At 39.2% G+C, this 19873-nt stretch overlaps 1 protein-coding gene across 5 annotated transcripts in view; it reads left to right on the top strand.

Annotated features, from left to right (window-relative positions):
• Window positions 1–19873, top strand: part of LOC103179256 (signal-induced proliferation-associated 1-like protein 2) — a 206448-nt gene that overhangs the window by 141612 nt on the left and 44963 nt on the right. For all 5 annotated transcript variants that reach the window (XR_006084920.1, XM_042332736.1, XM_042332735.1 and 2 more), the window contains one exon: window positions 4031–4305. Coding sequence is in view for 4 of the 5 variants with exons in the window: in XM_042332736.1 (XP_042188670.1) it covers window positions 4031–4305 (275 nt within the window). In the remaining variant the exon portion in view is untranslated. The remainder of the gene's footprint in view (window positions 1–4030; window positions 4306–19873) is intronic.

Consider the following 19873-nt stretch of genomic DNA (forward strand, 5'->3'; position numbering starts at 1 on the left):
ATCTTATTTTATATCCCCCCGCCCCAGCCCTACCCTCGCTCGGATGCCCATTCAGCATTCAGCTTGGAAACATTTTTCTGACATGAAAGTCCCTACATAAATCCAAATGGTATTATATTTTTGTTTGTCGTGTAATTTTGAATTTCATGGCTTCTTTTGTACTATTGTTTTCAAAACCAGTTCAGTAATTGAATATCTTTATGGCTGGGTTCATACCAGCCATAGTGGTAAACATTCAGTGAAGAGTAAGCTGGATGGGCTATGTGGAATACAACAGTAAAAGGAGCACTCTTTTAGACGGACTCCTCGAAGCAGTTCCTTTGCTGGCCCGCGTAGCATAACTTAGGTTGAACAAGACACCTGAAACTGAATGCCTGTAAGATTTTGTTTCACACATATTAGTCATTCCATTGCTATGTTTCCAATTGAGGTTGATGATTATTCTGTGTTTTACTACAAGTTGTATCCTGTAGAGCTGTGTAGCATAGTGTGGTTTCTAAGACTTTCCAGTTGTCAGCAACTGTTTCAATGTTTCTTCACCATTATTAATGTAGAAATGTAATATCTATGTTGACAAAAGTATGTATGAAAATTTCTTTAATACAGGCTGTTTGAGTTATATATAATTGTGGGAAATCTGTTTCTTTTTTAAATAATACAGTGTTTGAGACAGATTCCTGTGTCTATATTTAGATGGAAAATAGTGCTGAGAGTAATGTAGACAGACCCTTCTTGTGACAGAGCTTCAAACTATTGAATTTTACAGTAAGGAATCCGGTTTAGTGGAAGTTGCTCCTGTATCTGAGGCTCTCCAGTCAACACAAAAGCCGACGCAGTCTTAAAACCTCAATAAAGCTGAAGTGAATTAAAATGAAAGTATTTGTGTTCACAAGTTACTAAAGTACTACAATGAAAGGAATAGTGCAACTGATAAGTGTCTGGTATTGTACGGTTAGTGTGTCTCTGCCTTCACAAGTGTATGCGTTGCTTTAAGCTGGGTAAGTTGCACAGCCACCACAGCACATTGAAAGCTGGAGAGTGGGACAAGCTGTGCTTGTGATGGAGGACCCAATTAGAGATCAGAGACAGGCTGTTTTGGTGATGGAGGAGACTATTTGTTTCTCTAGCATTTCCAGTAAGTATACCAATTTTAAAAATTACGCCCCATCTCCTGTAAAATTGAACAGCATGGCTCCCTTGATGGTGCACAAACACATTATTTCATGGAGCTACAGAGTGCAAGTTTGTGCCTGCATTTTCTCTGTGCTGGGAGTCTGCACTCAGGCAGGCTTTGGGGGAAAGGGATAGAGAGAGGCTGGAGATGTACTTGTGGAATTTGCAGAAGAGTCATTCTGGGCTCCTCATGCTCATCTCTTAGCAGGTGGCTCAAGAGCAGAATCAACTCTTTTTTTCTCTTTCTCACACTCTCTTTGGTTGAGTAACATGCGGCATAGAAACCTAAAAGGGGTGAAGGGGATGTGAATTTCTCAGAGCACCACTACGCAACACAGCATTTGTTTCAAATCCAACCTTAGCTGTTGTGGCATGCTGCTTAATAGGGACCAACTAAGTGGCATTTCTTTTGAAATGGACTTGCTCTTCTTAGATCAACTATATCTGTGGCAAGTCAAGCAGCATCCTGCTGGGAACACTTTGTTCAAATAAAAAGAATGCCACTCTTATAATTTCTCCAGCAACCACAGGAGTTACACAGCAGCTTTTGCCGATGTCACTGGTTAGAGAATTAGTACAAAGTACTCTGAAAAAAATAAAGAGGTTTAAAACCCCAGCAGCCATATTTGTGATTAATTTATGAATTTATCTCCTCAATTAAGATATTAAGATTTTATCATTGTGCAAATATTCCACTAACACCACCCTGAGACTGACAAGTTTTATTTAAATATACTTCTCTAAACAGCAATCAATTTAACTATTGAAACGTGATTTTTTTTCAAATTCTCTTACTTCTCTATTTCTCTCTGTTTTCAAAGATTTTCATTGTGCACGTGGGATTCAACCTTAAAAACAGTTCTGTAGACAGTTCTGTTTTTAAGGTTGAATGGGTATTTAGCCACAATCCATCCTTGAGATGCATTGAGTGACATGATGTGGGCTTTGTCTCCCATAAAAGCAGATTCTGACTCCATAAAAATCTTGTTTATTGGTTATCCCTTGCGATTTAACTATAAATCAAATCAAATTGGGTTTAAGAATTAAAGTGTGGTATTCGTCTTAAATTTTAATGATGGTGAGTGTTGATTTACTTACTCACTTACAGATTTGGTTTCATTGATGCATTGAAAATAGACTTCTCAGGTTAGTCCAATGTGCTGTAAAGGAAGCTTTGACCCGAATGTTTGGTGCCTGTCTGTTTAATTACTTGCTGCTACCCACATCCAAACATCAATCCTCACCTTGTTGTTGTGCATCTTGATTTATAGCATCTATAAATAATTTTTCTGTCCTTTAATTCTTGAACTGTTCCTTGTCCTCATACACTCATTCGTCACCTCAAAGCTCGGCAACAGAAATTCCCTCCTTGCTGGCTTCCCCAACTGCTTCCCTCCCTGCCCTACCACCCACACCACGACCCTCAACTCAGGTCCGTAACTCTGTCCAGCGCCTTGGGACGTCCTCCCGACGTGAAAGGCGCTGTACAAATGTAATTTTGTTGTTGTTTGTTACTAAAACTATTAGTCTTCTTAGTACTAACTTTCTAAACATTTCATCTCAGCTGCTTTTAGTCTACAAGTTTTCTGTTGCTCAATTAATGTCACAGTTACAAATTGAAACAAATAAAGCTCGACATCAAATGAAAGAGAATGGAATGTTTGACACTTGTTATACAGAGAAGAAACGTGTTTAGTTGGTGTGAAACCCCGAGATTCTGGTGATTGCTGGAGAATTATTGCAAGCATTCCAGAACGCTAGCCCGCGTGAAGGCACTATATAAATGCAAGTTGTTGTTGTTATTGCAAGTAGCTAAAGTAATTGTGGAAACCTCTGTTCATTCACAGTTAAAAGATCCTCAACAAAGACTGTTGGGGCATGCCACAGGCTACATCGTGCCATCATGCCAAATGGAAAAACATCTGTTTACTCCTACACTCTGCTGTCTCTTTCATCTGACCCTCTATTCATACCCTTCACTATGCTTTTCAGAAACCTCTGAAGTGCTTGGAGACGTTTTAACATGATAAAGTGGTATATCAAATGAAAGGATTATTATTATACTGCCACTCTAATTTTAATCTTCACCATATGTATCACCATATCAAATGCTGTTTAAAGTTGGTCTGCATGAAATCAACAACAACTTGCATTTATATAGCGACCTTCACGCGGGATAGTGTCTGAGAGCAGTATTCTTCACCCAATTTGTATTTTTTTGAACAGAGATTCAACATTTACCACCATCCAGTCTGTTAGTACAGTTTGTTTTTCCAAATAATTTTGGAATATTGTGGTCAATGCCTCTTTCATCACAAACCACCATCAGAATTCCTGGGTGTAAACCATAGTAGCTCAATGACTTACCAACTTTACGTTGCCTTTAACTAGTCCCTTTAGATGCATTGTAAATGTTGTGAGCAGCTCAGATAGTCGCCTGTTCAAAAATGCTGTCAGAGAGGCTTATGAAAATTAAGACACCTGTGATCAATCATCCATTCAGAATCTATAATGCTTATTGCCTTTGAAGCAGATGTCGCGACGGCTGTTTGTATTCTTGAAACATATAAATGCACTTGCCTGTGGATAAAATGGAAATTTGAGAAAGAACAGTTGTTAGCTACAAAGGTACTTTGTTGTGTATAGAAGGCAAGCCTATCTCATATCGTTCAGAGGCCTTTTCTGAGTTAGAGATGATGTTAATGATTATCGCACTGCATTTTATCAATTTATGACCATGTGCATTATTGATGCCTTTTAAGATTGCAATTGAGGTAGATTAAGTGACTCTGATTGATCCACACATCTAAAAATGACATGAAAGAAAGCCTTATTTAACACCACTCTTTTTCTCCAGCTGGTGACCAGAGGCTGTGAAACTACCGAGATGACATTGCGGAGGAATGGCCTCGGACAGCTTGGGTTCCATGTGAACTTTGAAGGTATTGTGGCTGATGTTGAGCCCTTTGGCTTTGCGTGGAAAGCAGGCCTGAGGCAGGGGAGTCGTCTTGTTGAAATCTGCAAAGTGGCTGTAGCCACCTTGACTCATGAGCAGATGATTGACCTTTTACGAACATCAGTGACAGTAAAAGTGGTGATTATTCAGCCACATGAAGATGGATCACCGAGAAGGTAAGTGACAACTTGGTCCATTTGTGATTTTCTTTTATGATCATTCTTTATCTACTGATTTCATAGGTATACCTTGAATGCCTTAAAGGGACTCAGATTATGAAGTGAAATATTATTATTCCTGAATTGGACTGGGTGTGACTCTATCACTCAGCTTCGCTCAGTTGATAGCACACTGAGTCAGAGGTGGTGGGTACCTGTCCCTTGACTGGACTTTGAATGCATTGTCTCGGCGGACATACCAATGCAGCGCTGGGGAAAGTGTTCATTGTTGGACGTATAGTCCTTCAAATTAGACATTAAACCAATATCGTGTCTGCCTGTTCAGGTGGTCAGTAAAATCCCATGCATTCCTCAAAGGGAGAAGAATTTCTCCTGGTGTATACCGGCAACAGTCCCTCAAATAAAATGTATTTATAGAGTAGCACCCCGATACAAGCTTTCCTCTTATAATACTGATTTGCTTATAAGACGGATGCCTTGTAGAGTTTTGGGTTTTATCACGTGTACCAGCAAGCTTCCTGTGTGTATGTAGCATGCAGGAAGTGACGCTGGTACTGAGCTGATGAACTGTAAGCCATTTTTTAACACTGGAAGCTAGAGTGACATTTTCTCTTGATCACCCCCTATTATAAGTTGGGATGGAATTTTGTGGGCAACCCCTCTCCCCAACTCCTGCCTTATAACAGGTTCTAATATATCTTGATTTTATGTAAAAGTTAAAATCATACGTATTATGACCATTTTTAAAAAATAAATTGAGCATTTTGGCTGCTTCGATGTAGCATCGTAGCCTTCAGCATTTTTTCTTTTAATCTCTTATTGTAAAACCAAAAATGAGAGAATAAAAGTACTGGAATAAGAACTTGCATTTATATAGCGCCCTTCACATAGAATCACGTCTCAGAACCCTGTACTATGGTGGTGTTGGACCCCGAGCAAAGTGGGGAGGTGACTATAGGCGCAGTTGAAGAGGTGACTTTTCAGCTGGGATTTAATGGTAAAGATGGAGAAAGGTGTCAGATAGAGGCAGCAAGTTCTAGAGGTTAGGGGCATTGTCGCTGATTGATTCCCAAGAGCCTATACGACCACACATTTGAGTGAGGGACATAGGCGCTTGGGAATTTTTGTTTTGCAAAAAACAGATTACTGCATAATGGTTAAAATTGCTGTAAAAGCATTTAAAAGAGCAGCTATTGATTTCCACGTGCTTAAGCTTGTATTGGGAAAGGGAAAAAATAACCCTTCATCATAGCTAGCCGAATCGAGGGATGCAAACTAACCCAGGTGACCACTCTTAAGTAACAAAAAATAAAAAGCTGAAACCACAGAATACACTGAATCTGATGAGAGCATAGCCTCTGGATTATGGTTCAAGATTATAGATCACTGCAGATAAATTGAAATGTTTATAAACTGCCTTGTGGATTGCAACAATTCGATCCTCATTTTTTCTGTAAAGTTATAATTTAGACTGGGGTGGGGGGGAGTTCATAAGAAAGTAATTTGCAATAATTATGAAAGGAACAGGAATGTTGATTCAAATGGCTTTTCTTGCTTTCTTGTTACTTTAATGTAACAAGAAAGCGGTACTTTTCTTGTTACTTTAAATGTTTCTTTATTGTTAATTTAATGTGGGTTTAAAAGGCGCTGTATAAAATGCTAGCTGTACCCGTTGTAGCTACGCTTGCAACCAAAAGATTGAATTTGGAATGTGGATTGACACACAGACGGACATTTCATCTTTATCTCTACTCATCTGAGAGGACTCCTGTGGGAGGACTCATTTTGACACGCTTTGCAGTCCTTTCAGCATTGAAGTGCAGCCGCACTGTTCTTTGTTCTTCAGTTTCATTTAATGGGCCTTGTTTATTTTGTCTAGCATTTTTACTTATCATTGAAAGGTTTGATTTTCGCTTAGGCATCTTTATATAATGATAATATAATTTATAATCATTGGAACATCCTCCCGACATGAAAAGCACTTTAAAAATGTAATTTTGTTGTTGTTGCCGCGGCTTAGCTTCATCTGTGTTCTTTATTTTGTTCTCGCCGCCGCTTGGCTACGTGTGTGCTGTCTGACACAGGACATCACAGCCCCATGGTCAGCCAGCATGGCCACCAGGTGTAACTGTGGCGCGTGCGTACATATGTACATGCTCTGCGACGCATGATGCCACAGCACCACTTTGACTCGGTTGTCACCAGGTGTAACTGCAGTGCAAAACTGAAATACATTTTAGGTCATAACTCGTGAACGATAGGAGATACCCAAAAACAAATATGCCCATGTCACCCCCAGATGCAAGTCATTTCCAATGAGGTGTAAATCATGTCTCTACAGCATTCGGTTATTGAGATCCTTCTTGAAGCACAGACAGACATTGTTCTTTTATTAGTATAGAGAAGGGATAGAGATGTGTTTTTTTAAAAGTATCCTTGGTTTCATTTCCTCCCCACCCCCGCCTCCTCCATCCCACTGAAAAATCTGTGTAAAAATAACCTTGCTTTAACACGAAGCAAAAGATTCATTCATTCCATGGAAGCTATTAGATACAATGTTTTCTTCAAACACTCGTGTTTGGAGCTGGTTGTTTTTGTATTGTACGTACATACATCTTAATGAAGAAAATCACAATTCCTTGGAGTGCTCTAATCGGTATAGTTAATGTGTGTGTTTGTGCTGCTTTGTAATTTCCTCAGGTAATCATTCTAAAAGTGCTGACTGAGTAATGTCTGGCCTGATTGGGGTGTGAATACATGTGTATGACTTCATTTCCCTTCCTGATTGCTCATCAGTCAGTATAATTCAGAGTAATTTCCTCTTAACTAACTCAGCTTTTTTTAAAATATAAATCACCGTCTGCCTCAAAAATCTCTTGGTTAATTATTTCCATGACTCTAATGTTGTGCAAAAAAGATAGACTTTTTTTTAAAAAGAGCTTTCTCCGTGGCCTTGGCAATTTATACAATGAGTAACTGAGCTATGTCGATGATATTGTAAATTATCGATTCCTACACTGTAGCTGTAGAAGTGTCTATTCTCTTGCTGTCATGGTAAAAATGTCAATGAAAAAATAATGACTACACTTAAGTTGCCTGCAGGTGATTCCTTTCCACTATCAAATCTTTCTTCAGCCATTGGCATCCATTACCACCTCGTCTGGTAGCTAAATGTTCAGCAAACATCAGTACCTATGTAATTGGAATAAACAATACTTTTAATATTGGTATTCCAGAGTCTCAAAAGGCAGAACAAAACAGTTTTATACCCTCTCCAGAGAGCACTTCTAGTAAATGCTATTTTGTGTAGGTGCAGATATCTTAACCGCATTAGTAAGTAAGTATGATGATGACATAAAGTGTCATCGTGGCACAGTTGGTAGCATTTTCACCTCCTAAGGTTGTGAGTTCATGCCTCACTTTGGGACTTTGAACTCATAGTCCAGGCACAGTCCAGTACAGTCCTAAGGGGGTGCCATTCTTGCGATGAGACATTAAACCTGTCTGCTATCCAGGTGACGTTAAAGATCCCATGGAACTTTTCAAAAAGAGATTGGAATTTGTAATAATAATAATAATTCTTGCGTTTGATGTAGCGCTTTATCACATCTTTGAGATGTCTCAAAGTGCTTCACAGAATTCACAGTGAATTGCTGGCACAGACACGAATGGGCCGAATGGCCTCCTTCTGTGCTATATATTTCTATGATTTTATGACTGTATATTTTGTGGGCGAAACGCGGCAGCCAATTGTGCACAGCAGTATCCCACAAATAGTCATAAATTAAGTGACCAAATTATTATTTTTTGAAGGAATTATTACCCCCAGAAAAACGATCAGCCAATCGACTAACAACCAGGTTCCTACTTACTGCTAGGTGGACAGAGGCGTGTGGAGTAGGGAAACTTGCCCAACGTTTTGCCCTGCCGGGAATAGAATCCGGGTCCTCTTGCTTGTGAGCCAATTACTCTGATTACTACGTTACACGACTCCACTGTTCTCCCAGTGTCCTGGCAGATGCACCCAAATAAAATTCATCATTCACTTCCTGGAAGAATTATTATTATTCACTGCTGTTGGGTGTTGCGCTGATGATTTCTACAGTGTATACCAGTACAATCAGATCCACTGTTGTGCTGTATTGTGTCCTGTAGTCTGCAGCCTTTTAGTTTACATTCCCACTATTTAATCCTCTTCCTCAGTCTCATAATTTTGCATTTTTCTGCATTAAATTAAATCGCCTTTTATCAGCCCAACCTCAAACCATTTCAAATCTCTTTGTGTCTGCTTGTTCTTTGTCATTTGCAACCGACACTTTTTTCCCTGGGTTTGGTACCATCAGTACAGCTTCGTTTAAATTCCCACTTCCAAATCATTTGTGTAACATATAAACAATAGCTGCCCTAACACTGATCCCCTGAGGCATCCTGCTAATCACATCAGTCCATGCTGATGCACTTCCATTTACAACTGTCCTTTGTTTTCACTGATTCAGCCAATTTTTGATCCACTTCTGAAGCTCTCCAATATTATGTACCTTCCTACCTTGTGAACCAATCCCCTTCTGTGGTATTGTGTCGATAGCTTTACTAAAATCTAACTATTACTTTTGCTGAATTCTTCCTGTCCACCAGGTCGGTTAGTTCTCTGTAGTAGTGCATAGATTAGTTAGACATGATTGTTTTCGCATAACCCATGCTAACTCTGCTCATTATATTTTTTCGCAGACACTTTATTTATCTCTCCTTATACTACACATCTCTTTGTCTACTGTGCTTTTGAGACATTTAGATTTTTATAAACTCTCTTGACATTCCTATTCTGCCTTCCTTCTATTATTTCTTGTGTTGGTACACTGTCATCTTGGGTTGATCATCACTGCATTACTGCCCACCTTGAAGAAATTATGTTGTATTAACTGTGATATAAAAATGGCTAAGTACAAAGCCCCAGCAAGCATAAGAGGCTTTTCAAAGTTAAAGATAAACTAGGAGCTAACTGGTTGCAAAGTTTTGCATTTAATGATTGATAAAAGCTGACTATCTCGTCATTTCTGTTCTATAATTAAATATTGTGCTAGCAGTTGGATGCCAGTAATCAGAGCTATGTGCATCTGTTCTCACAGTACTCCTACTGGGCAGTAAAAACCAGCACTGCTGATACTGCTGTAAAAAATTAAAAAGAATGGTGCATTCTTCACTGCAGGGTAAAATTAGTGCAACATTCACAGTATCATTGCTGCATTCGTATTTATTAGTGTACAGATAAAAAGAAAAACATCTTTTGTAACATATGATAATCGTTGTATTTCATACAGTGTCTCTTATATTGGTAAAATTCCTCAAAGCACTTTAAATGATTTACTGTATATTGCATAGCTGTTGGTGAACACAACAGCGCCCAACAAGCAGTCAGAGAAGTGAATAAGCAACGTTTCTGAGGGATTATCGACCATGATGATTGGGAGAAATTCCTTCCTTGGAGTCCTGTAGCTCAGTGGTTAGAGCACTCGCTTTGCAAGTGAGAGACCTGAGTTCAATTCCAGGCAGGGCGAAACCTTGGGCAAGTTTCCTTACTCCACACGCCTAATAATAATCCCTCCAAAAAACCAAAAACAATAATTAAATTGGTCATTTTCAATCTACGACTGTTTGTGGGACATTGCTGTGCGCAATTGGCTGCCGCGTTCGCCCACAAATATACAGTCAATTCACTTTACAGTGTGTTCTGTGAAGCGCTTTGGGACGTCCTCCTGACGTGAAAAGCGCTATATCAAATGCAAGGATTATTATTATTATTATTATTATAGAAGGGAGTAGTCGCATGAGATCATTAGCATCCACCTGAACATGCAGACAAGACCTCAGTTAAATGCCTCATCCAGAGGTTAGCACCTCAAACAATGTGACAGCCCCCCCCCCACACACAACAACAATAACAAAATTACATTTGGATAGCACCTTTCACGTCAGGAGGACTTCTTAGGAGTATGAACTCAAAATCTCAACGTGGGGCTTGACTCTTGACTCGGAGGCAAGTGCTACCAACTCAGCCAGGCTGATGCTTGATGCAAGTTGGAGCAAATATATTGCTGTACCATGTTACTGTATCTACTTAGGTTGCATGCTTTAGTATCCAATGGTAGATCCAACCCACACATTTTATTGAAGTTCATCAAAGGCCACAGTCCTGTATATCATCCAGATATCAGCACTGACCAAATGAGCTGCCACATCTGATGCATGCCTCCAGGGTTCCCTTGTTCTTGAAAACTGATCTCTTAAATTTGTCAGTGCATATCAAAGAACAGATCCAAGGCTGGGTGTTGTTCTGTTTGTCTGCCCCCCCACCTCCCCAAGGCCTTTGGAAGGCTGTCCTTTTGTCTGAAGTGAATGTTAGATTCATTGTGTGTCAAACCATCTAATTGAAGATGAAACTCCTTTGCTCACCACATATGACCCCGAGAGATCTAATGAATGCTTGAGTTACATACAAGTGTTGGAGGTGTGGTTCTTTTGAAATCATAATTTTACAGGAACAGATCATAGTTTGTCTACTCAAACTTTGACGTTTATTTTATTGTGAATGGTTTCAGGGATTGTTATGTTAACGTATATTTCAAAGTCTAACGGTGTCTTTCTCTCCTGACCTCTCTACTTTAAAACCATATTGTCAAGTCTATATATACACAGATTGATGTATGCAAACAGTTACTGTGTACTGGTTTTTTTTCCAGCAAATTTATCAATATTCTAAAGGTTTGTAAGGATGATTCTGCAGTCACAATCACTGACCTTCCTAGGAAAGAGAATTGTATCCTCTGCTGGTTGAAAAATTTACCATCAATTGTACAATGCAAAACCTGCCTTATGGTGTCACTCACCCTGCAAGCTTGGTACTTTTTTCATCTAATAACAAGAGGAGAATATCCACATAATTCTATTTACATTCAACCTAATTCTTTGCTGGAACTCCTTTAGGAGTTTCAATCGTACTCTATACAGTAATGTTTACTGAGCTGTCGGCACTAATCCAATGTCTGTGCATTCACAGATTGCTATTCAGTTGCAAGAATATATATTTTTCTATTCAGGTTTTCTGAATTATACTTTAAGGGGTTTGATCCACATGAGATTCGCTTAATCACCTGATGAAATGTTTGGGCCTGACTGTTGCAGTCCTCTTGTAGGTTACTGTATCTTCAGTTAGTAGGATCACCAAGAACATAACTTTTTCCCTTAAAATGGTATGAGATTCAGCAGAAATTAACTTTGAACTTGAAGAGTCTCGGCTGACACTCCAATGCAGTCCTGGGGGTGTGCGGCATATTTGAAGGTACCATTTTTCAGATGCCTGTTCAAATGAACCTAAAGAGAATGGAATTTCTCCCAGTGTCTTGGTTAACCATCCCCAAAATAAAATTGATCATTGATTTCATGGCGTTACTCCGCACAGATTGCCCCATTTGCCTACAAAATACACAGTCGCTACACTTTACAATATATTCTGCGAAGCACTTTGAGATGTCTTCCTGACGTGAAAGGCACTACAGCAAATGCAGGATTATCAATATTTACAATAGAATTTACATTTATATTTTCCCATCGGGAGGCCGTCTTAAAGTACACTTGCGATGAGGCAAATTCCAACAGGAAACTGAATGCTGACCATGAGAGAGTGCTGATTTAAATACATTCACTTGATGAGAGGCAATGAAGTAATCGTAAGGGAACCTCACTGCCAGCTGATACAGCATATGTTGGTGTTAAATTTGGCAATGTCACCACACTGAAAAGCATTTCAGTTATTCAGTCATGCTTTTACGCAGTAATTCAAACTTTTCAAATGTTCTTAATTGCCAAAAGTAGCCTGGACTCCAACCATAACTCTCCTCATTGATTTCCCAGTTATAAAAAAGCATGAATTTTACAGCTATGGGAAAAATAAAAATCTGTCATGGTTTATGGAAAACAGAGTGATTTCACGTCCTGTACAGAATCATTCCTTTGGCAGACAAATACATTGTTTTATTAACTGGAAATATTTGTGTCATTCTGAATCAGTCAATCTTCAGGGTCGCTGCTGCTTGGATAAGATACAAAGTACTTTTGAAAGAAAATGTTCTCTAATTACTGCTTCACTTGTATTTGATCCTGCAGTTAGTACATGAGAGGGGGTGATGTTTGCATGTGTGAGGGAAGGGGTGGGAGGGATGGGTGCAGGGGAAAGGAAACCTGCACGTTAACAGAACTCAAAATGATACAGAAATGGCCTTATAGCATTTGTGGCCCAAATCTGGAACGTTGACTTCAGACAGGGTTAAACGATATCTGAACTATCAAAACAAAATAGTAATCTGGTTGAGAGATTTTTTCCATTAATGTGGCTAAAGGGAATTTACTTTGTATTGTGTATGAATTGATCCCCAAAGAGAGCTTGAGGGACTTATTCCAGCCCCTTTTGACTACAGTTTCTCAGATGTTTATTTTGTGGAAATGCTGTGTGAAAGGCGATGCTAAAATCACTATGGTTGCTGAGTGAATTGAAACTATTTAATTAGTTTACTCCTTCAAATGACAGGCCTTGGGCTAGTTTGTAGTTAGGTTGAGAAAAATCCATAACCTGAAAGGGAATTATGAGTAACACTGTTTGCTTGGGAAGAAAATGAGACCATGTAGCTCAATTTATTTTACATCGACTGAGCCTAAGCTCCAAAGCTAAATATATACTTCATCTTGCCTAGTTACAGAAATACAAGAATAACATTTGTTTTCCCAAGGGAAATTCAAGGTTTAAAACTTTAGTATCATGCCAAAGCAGAGTTCTTAACTCCGGATGGAATTTAGTAGAGTGATTTTTAGCGGTTTACTGTTTTTTGTTGGTGGGGTTGGTGAGTTGGGGGGGGTGCTTACCTGTTCCAATTAAATTCAAGTGATACCAACAATGTGAACATTTTTATTACACTCTTGTCAAGTTGGTCAAAGTTTACCATTCACAGTCAACAGAAGCAAAGTAAAGATTCCATTAGGGAATGGATGAAGTGTTCTCCTAATTGTTAAAGAGCAGACATACAGTTTAAAGTAACGTTGTGCACAATGATTTACTGCACCATATCAAAGCCAAGTAAGTATCTATAATATTTTTGATAGAGGCCCGAGGAATTTCCCCCTCTAGCATACTCAACAAATGTGAGTCAAAATGTATAAATTACACAACTATAGCCTAATTTTGTAAGAAGTTAGACTGAATAGAAAGATTTCTGTAAATTTCTGGAAACTGCCAGAACAGCACAAGTCAATCTATTAGGTATCATGCCTGTCATTCACACTCCACTGGTCTTAACTGCAGTGTTTTGCCCTCTCGTTCTTTATTTCCCCTGATAGACATTACCTGTTAGCTATGCCTGCACAATGGTACTTTCTTATTCCCTGTCCTTCCTGTCCGAATCTTTGACTGTCCAGAGCCTTGGGATGTCCTCCCAACATGAAAGCGCTATACAAATATAATTTTTTGTTGTCACTTACTGGTCTGCCCTTTGAGCATGACACCCTCCCATTAGCCATTCCTCCTGTTATTAATACCCAACTTCTGACCTGAGCGCAGGTTTGTGATTTGAGGTGTAAGGTCTTTACTGCGGTTCAAGTAATAACAGGAAAAACAGCAGTGGAGGAAAAAACAAACCAAATGAGATGAGGAAAAATGACCTGCCCATTGCATTGAGGTATATACAACTGGTGCGATGAGTGTTTGTTTCAATCTTTGTAATGAATTTAGATTTTTTAAAAGAAAATCTAGGTGGATGGGCATTATCAGCGAAAGAGTGACCGAGGAAGAGAAAAGTTGATAATAGAGTGCTAAACTTGGAAAAGCAAGTGAGTGTCACACACACAAGGAAGGTAGGGAATAGCCAGTCATATGGAATGTGAGTGACTGAGTATCAAAGGGAGAAGAAAGAGATGGGAAAGAGCAAGTGAGTATGACAGGGTCCGAGGGAAGGGGAAGTTTGGGGAGGGAAACAAGTGTGGTTAGGTGTAATAGTGGAATGTAAGAGAGGTGTAAAAGTCAGAAGAGAGAACAAATGTCTCACAGAAGGAAGATACGAGGAACAGTCTGATATACAGTGTGTAGGTGATGACACTAACATTGATTTATAAGCATATGCTTAAGAGCATTTTCAATGATGATGTCAATATGCAGCTAAACTGCTGCAAGTCGATATGAATTTAGATTCAATAGATCATATTTCACAAATTTGCAATTCCTTGAGAAAATAACTGAACTGATGGAAGAGGGCTATCAGTGAATTTATTTGGTTTAAATTTTCAGAAAGCATTTGATACATGCTAAACATTGAATAATTGATAATTGGGTAATTGAATTGAAAGGTGGCCTAGGGATAGGAAGTAGAAAAAGGAGGAAAGGATTCTACCTGAGAGAGGGCACGATCAGTTTCCCAAAGTCTGTTTAATTCTTCTTCTCTTTGCATTATTCTTAAATGGACTTGGAAGAGAAAACTTTGCGTATCATTATAAAATTCTCTGAAGATACAGGTTATTGTCCTTCAGATCTTCTAAAGGTTAATAATATAATAGCAATAATCCTCGCAAATAGAATTCAAGAAGACATGATGAAATTTAGCAGATAGATCCAAGGATAAACATGTGATTTTTGTAGAAATTGGAACAGAAAATTGTAAATTTATAGAAAATAAAGGCATGTCCATTATCAGAGAGGAGAAGAATTTGAGTGAATATTGATCATGTTTTCCATCTCAACATCAGTGGCTGGACGTTCAGTTACTGTGGCCCCTCCTGCCTGAACACCTTCCTTTTCGATCATGCCTTATGATCAACTCCCACTGCTCCCCATAATAATGGTCTTTGCACTTGCAATTGGTTCTCTAAGGCACCTTGAGATGTTCATTGTATGTGAAAGGTGCATATAAATGCAATGTATTCTTATGTCCCGTCTTGACCGAAGATGCTGCATTCACAGAATGAGAGCGAAGGATTACTTTCCACCCCTGTGATAAATCACCTGATCCTTTCCTCCTCATTGTTGAGATAAGAAACTTGGCATTGTGGGTTCAAATCCCAGTCTTTGTTCAGTGACAGTTTCTTATCGTCTCAATGCATTAAACAGTTGTGCCTCCTTCATGAAGGTTTTAATGTTTATAAAATCGTTATGATTTAGTTTGTGCGAAAAAGGTTGTGTAAAGGACTTTGAGTTCTGCTAATGTTGTTAAGCTGCTGGTGTTTTACCCAGGAGATTTCTAGTGATGTTGGAACTCTTTGTTTGAATTAGGCTTTTGTAAGACGCTCCCCAGTATCCATAATGCTGTGTATGTTTTTAAGATTGTGTCAGGATCAACATTCCCAAAGAGGATACAAAATGTCACAAATAACAGTGAGCATGAGGCTTTCTTTCGCAAACATGAAGATCTAAATTATCATTATAACTGGTGCTCATATGAGTAATCTGTCTTCCTAATTTCTAAGAGGACTGTTGTAACTAAGTAAGATAATTGTGCCATTATAAAGTCATGGATTGATGCTTTTCTGTCAATTTTTTTAAATAACTAGTTTTCCACCACATCCTTCCAATTTGGAGAACACTTTAAAGTACATTTTTACACATTCAGAATTTATATAAATATATATATATAACACAATTCCCTCCAAAAATAATCTCTTTGTTGTGAGAGAGGTTTTTGTCCCGTTTATTCAAAAGGAGACTCATTCTTTTGTTCTTCCTTCGTTTTGGAGCGCCATAATAATTTGTATATTTCATTGCCAGTGATGCATGCATTATAGCATTTTAACAAATGAGTCCTCGAAGCACATTGAAGGTTTCAACTCATTTTCTTTTGTTAAGACAAAACAGCTGCTTGGTTGATCTATGCCAACTGCTACGTCTCTGGTTTAGATCAGATAAATTGCACCAGATAGAATAGAAATGCATTCAGTTTGTTGATTTATGCTGTTTTATTCTGCATTAAAATGCCCTGCATGAAACTATTACAATAGAACAGAATTATAAGAATCCTGAATAGCTCAAAGAAATATTCTGATATTGTGTATATGTATATTATATTTAGTGTTTTATCCAGTTCAGTAATTGTTAGCTGTATGACACAGGCACAAGCATATTGTTGAAAATCTGACACAGTTCATGTTTCCCTTCAGGCATACATGAATCAAATATATATTTTTTAAAATTTTAGTTATTGAGAGACAAGACTCATTTTAAAATAAACCTGAAAGTCTCGTCAGAGTTTCAGACACTAGACTAGACAGTTGCTTTAGCAAACATATTCTGATGCCTATGGCTGAAAAGGGAAGATCCACCAGTATGGTACATGCTTAGTGCATGCATTAAGTTTTTAACTGCAATATTTTAGTAATAAAGGTACACGCACAACAGCATAACTTTACTTTGGTAATAAGTCTGGTAGCTTTGTCGTTGGAGCACTCGCCTCGCAAGCCAGAGGCCCTGAGTTTGATTCCCAGCCAAGGCAAAACCTTAGGCAAGTTTCCTTACTCCACACTCCTCTGTTTACCGAGCAGTAAGTCGGAATCTGGTTGTTAGTTGACTGGCAGATAACTTTTCTAGGAATAATAATCCCTTTAAAAAAATAATAATTTGGTCACTTATCCATGATTGTTTGTGGGACACTGCTGTGTGCAATTGGCTGCCGCGTTTCGCCCACAAAATATAGTCAATTCACTTCACAGCATATTCTGTGAATTGCTTTGAGACATGTCGAAGATGTGATAAGGCGCTATATCAACAGCAAGGATTATTCTTTTTTACTATATAAACTAAACTAAATGTAAAGACAAACATTTTAACCATTCGCCTCTAGTCTAAATAGTCAGAGTTTTTTCTAGACTGTGTCTCTTTCTCACTCACTCTCTTACTCACACTCTCCTTTTCCTAATTTCATTTTACTCATTTCATATAAACTAAAATAAATGCGAGTCCTACTTAACCAACCGCCTCCACTTCATCTCGACAAAAGGTTTCTCATCCTGCCTCCGCCCGGTCACCTGCAGGGTACCCCAGGGCTCCATCCATGGCTCCATACTCTTTGGCTCCCGTCAATATCTTCACTCCTGTGGATCTAAACTCCTCAACCTCCCTGGGTTTTCCCTCAGACTCATCGAACCAGTGTGCAACCTAGGCATCTGGTTTGACCCCCATCTGTCCTTTCTTCCCCACATCAGGTCCCTGACCAGGACTGCTTTCTTCCACCTCTGCCACATTGCCCACCTCCGACCAAACCCTACCCCAAATACAGCCTCGGGCATGCGTTTATCACCTCCTGCTTGGATTACTCCAATGCACTTCTCACTGGTCTCCGCAGATACACCATTCACAACATTCAGCTCATTCAAAGCGCTGCCTCCCATATACTGACCAGACCAAACTCCCTACCCACATCTCACCAGTTTTGGCCAGGCTCCACTGGCTCCCCATCACCAAACGGATAGACTCGTGTTCAAATCCATTCACTCCCTGGCACCTCCCTACCTCTCTGACCTCCTCACTGCCCAATCCACCACCCAGTGCCTCTGCTCGTCCCTCGCACTCTCCGCCCAACCATCGGAGGTCGTCCTTTCAGCCACTACGCCTGGAAACTGTGGAATGCTCTCTCTCAATCCCTCCGCCTTGCCCCCTCTCTCCCCTTTTTTAAGTCCCACCTGAAAACCTTCCTAAAACCTGAAAACCTAGATGCCTAGGTTGCACACTGGTTCGATGAGTCTGAGGGAAAACCCAGGGAGGTTGAGGAGTTTAGATCCACAGGAGTGAAGATATTGACGGGAGCCAAAGAGTATGGAGCCATGGATGGAGCCCTGGGGTACCCTGCAGGTGACCGGGCGGAGGCAGGATGAGAAACCTTTTGTCGAGATGAAGTGGAGGCGGTTGGTTAAGTAGGACTCGCATTTATTTTAGTTTATATGAAATGAGTAAAATGAAATTAGGAAAAGGAGAGTGTGAGTAAGAGAGTGAGTGAGAAAGAGACACAGTCTAGAAAAAACTCTGACTATTTAGACTAGAGGCGAATGGTTAAAATGTTTGTCTTTACATTTAGTTTAGTTTATATAGTAAAAAAGAATAATCCTTGCTGTTGATATAGCACCTTATCACATCTTCGACATGTCTCAAAGCAATTCACAGAATATGCTGTGAAGTGAATTGACTATATTTTCCATCAGTGTTGAGCAGAGAATAGGCACATGGTTTAACAGAGGGGAAGGAAAATTAGAATGAGAGTCATCCCTGGACAGCTGCTGTTCACTTTCTAGCACCAGAGCAGCATTAGCAGACGCCTGTAAGCAGGTTACTTGCCTGCCTGCCTACCCACTCTCTCTACTACAGACAGTACATTTCCTGGGGAGATCATGCTACTGGAAAAAGAGTCGATGGACTTGATACCTTCAGAAAATATTAAAGCACTCACCCTTCACCTTGAAGAATGAATGATGCTGAAAATGCAAGCAACCAGTTCACAAAACATCTATAAGCAGTGTTAGTGATGTGAATTGCCCCTAAAGGATAATGAGTGTTATCCTGTTTCCCTGAACCTAGCAATTTCTAGCAACTAGATAGGTGTCTGCTGCAAGCACTTATTCCTAGCCTAGGGCATTCTCCCTCTCATAAATTTTTATGACAATTACTGTAATAGCTGAATGGCTAATTTATTTTAGCTGAATTTATGTATTATCTTGAATTTAACGTGCAATTCATTAGGTGTATCAGCTTGAATAGACGTGTAATGTAGATACTACACAAAGAAAGCATTTTTCATGCCTTTCATATTGCTCCATAACTCCAATGGCAAGGGCATTATTATACAGAACCTTTGTTCATCCCTTTGTTTGATTTGTGATAACGCTGGCTGGACTGATGGACAAATCCTAGATTGTTTCACATACATTAGAAAGGATAGACAACAGAAAAGAATTGGTGGTGTGTAGTAGGATAGGAGGAGCACATCCTTTACAAGGTTAAAGGGATCTTTTTATCAAACCTGAGTTTGATTTGCTCCACAATTTGACTTTTCCTTCCCCTCCCCTCCCTCCCTCCCCCCCCCCCTCAACAAAAAGCAGGTGCCAAACTAGGATTATTAAGCACTTTGGGACATCCTCCTGATGTGAAAGGTGCTATACACATGTAAATTTACATTGCATTATAAATATCATCAGCAAACTGTAACAATTAACCTGCTTCTATACATGGGTATATTACATAAGAGACCTGGAGAAAGGAGAAGAAATTTTATTTAATTGTTGTTTGCTATTTTCTTCTGAGATGACGTGAAAGGCACTATGCGAATGTAAGTTGTTGCCTTTGTGAAAGATACTTGACAAATTTGGCAATTGTTTAGGGGTAAGAAGAAAACACAAAAGAATGCTGTTTTTTTTCTCATGATAATCCTCATGTTTCAATATTATACAGTATTTCAATGCAACATACTCCATCACATTCACATATTTCCAAACAAAAAGAATTTGTGAAACTCTATTAAACACCATGTTCTTTCATACTACCCTTGATGAA

This window comes from Callorhinchus milii, unplaced genomic scaffold (assembly GCF_018977255.1).
Source record: "Callorhinchus milii isolate IMCB2004 unplaced genomic scaffold, IMCB_Cmil_1.0 Scaffold3, whole genome shotgun sequence".
NCBI classification, from domain to species: domain Eukaryota; kingdom Metazoa; phylum Chordata; class Chondrichthyes; order Chimaeriformes; family Callorhinchidae; genus Callorhinchus; species Callorhinchus milii.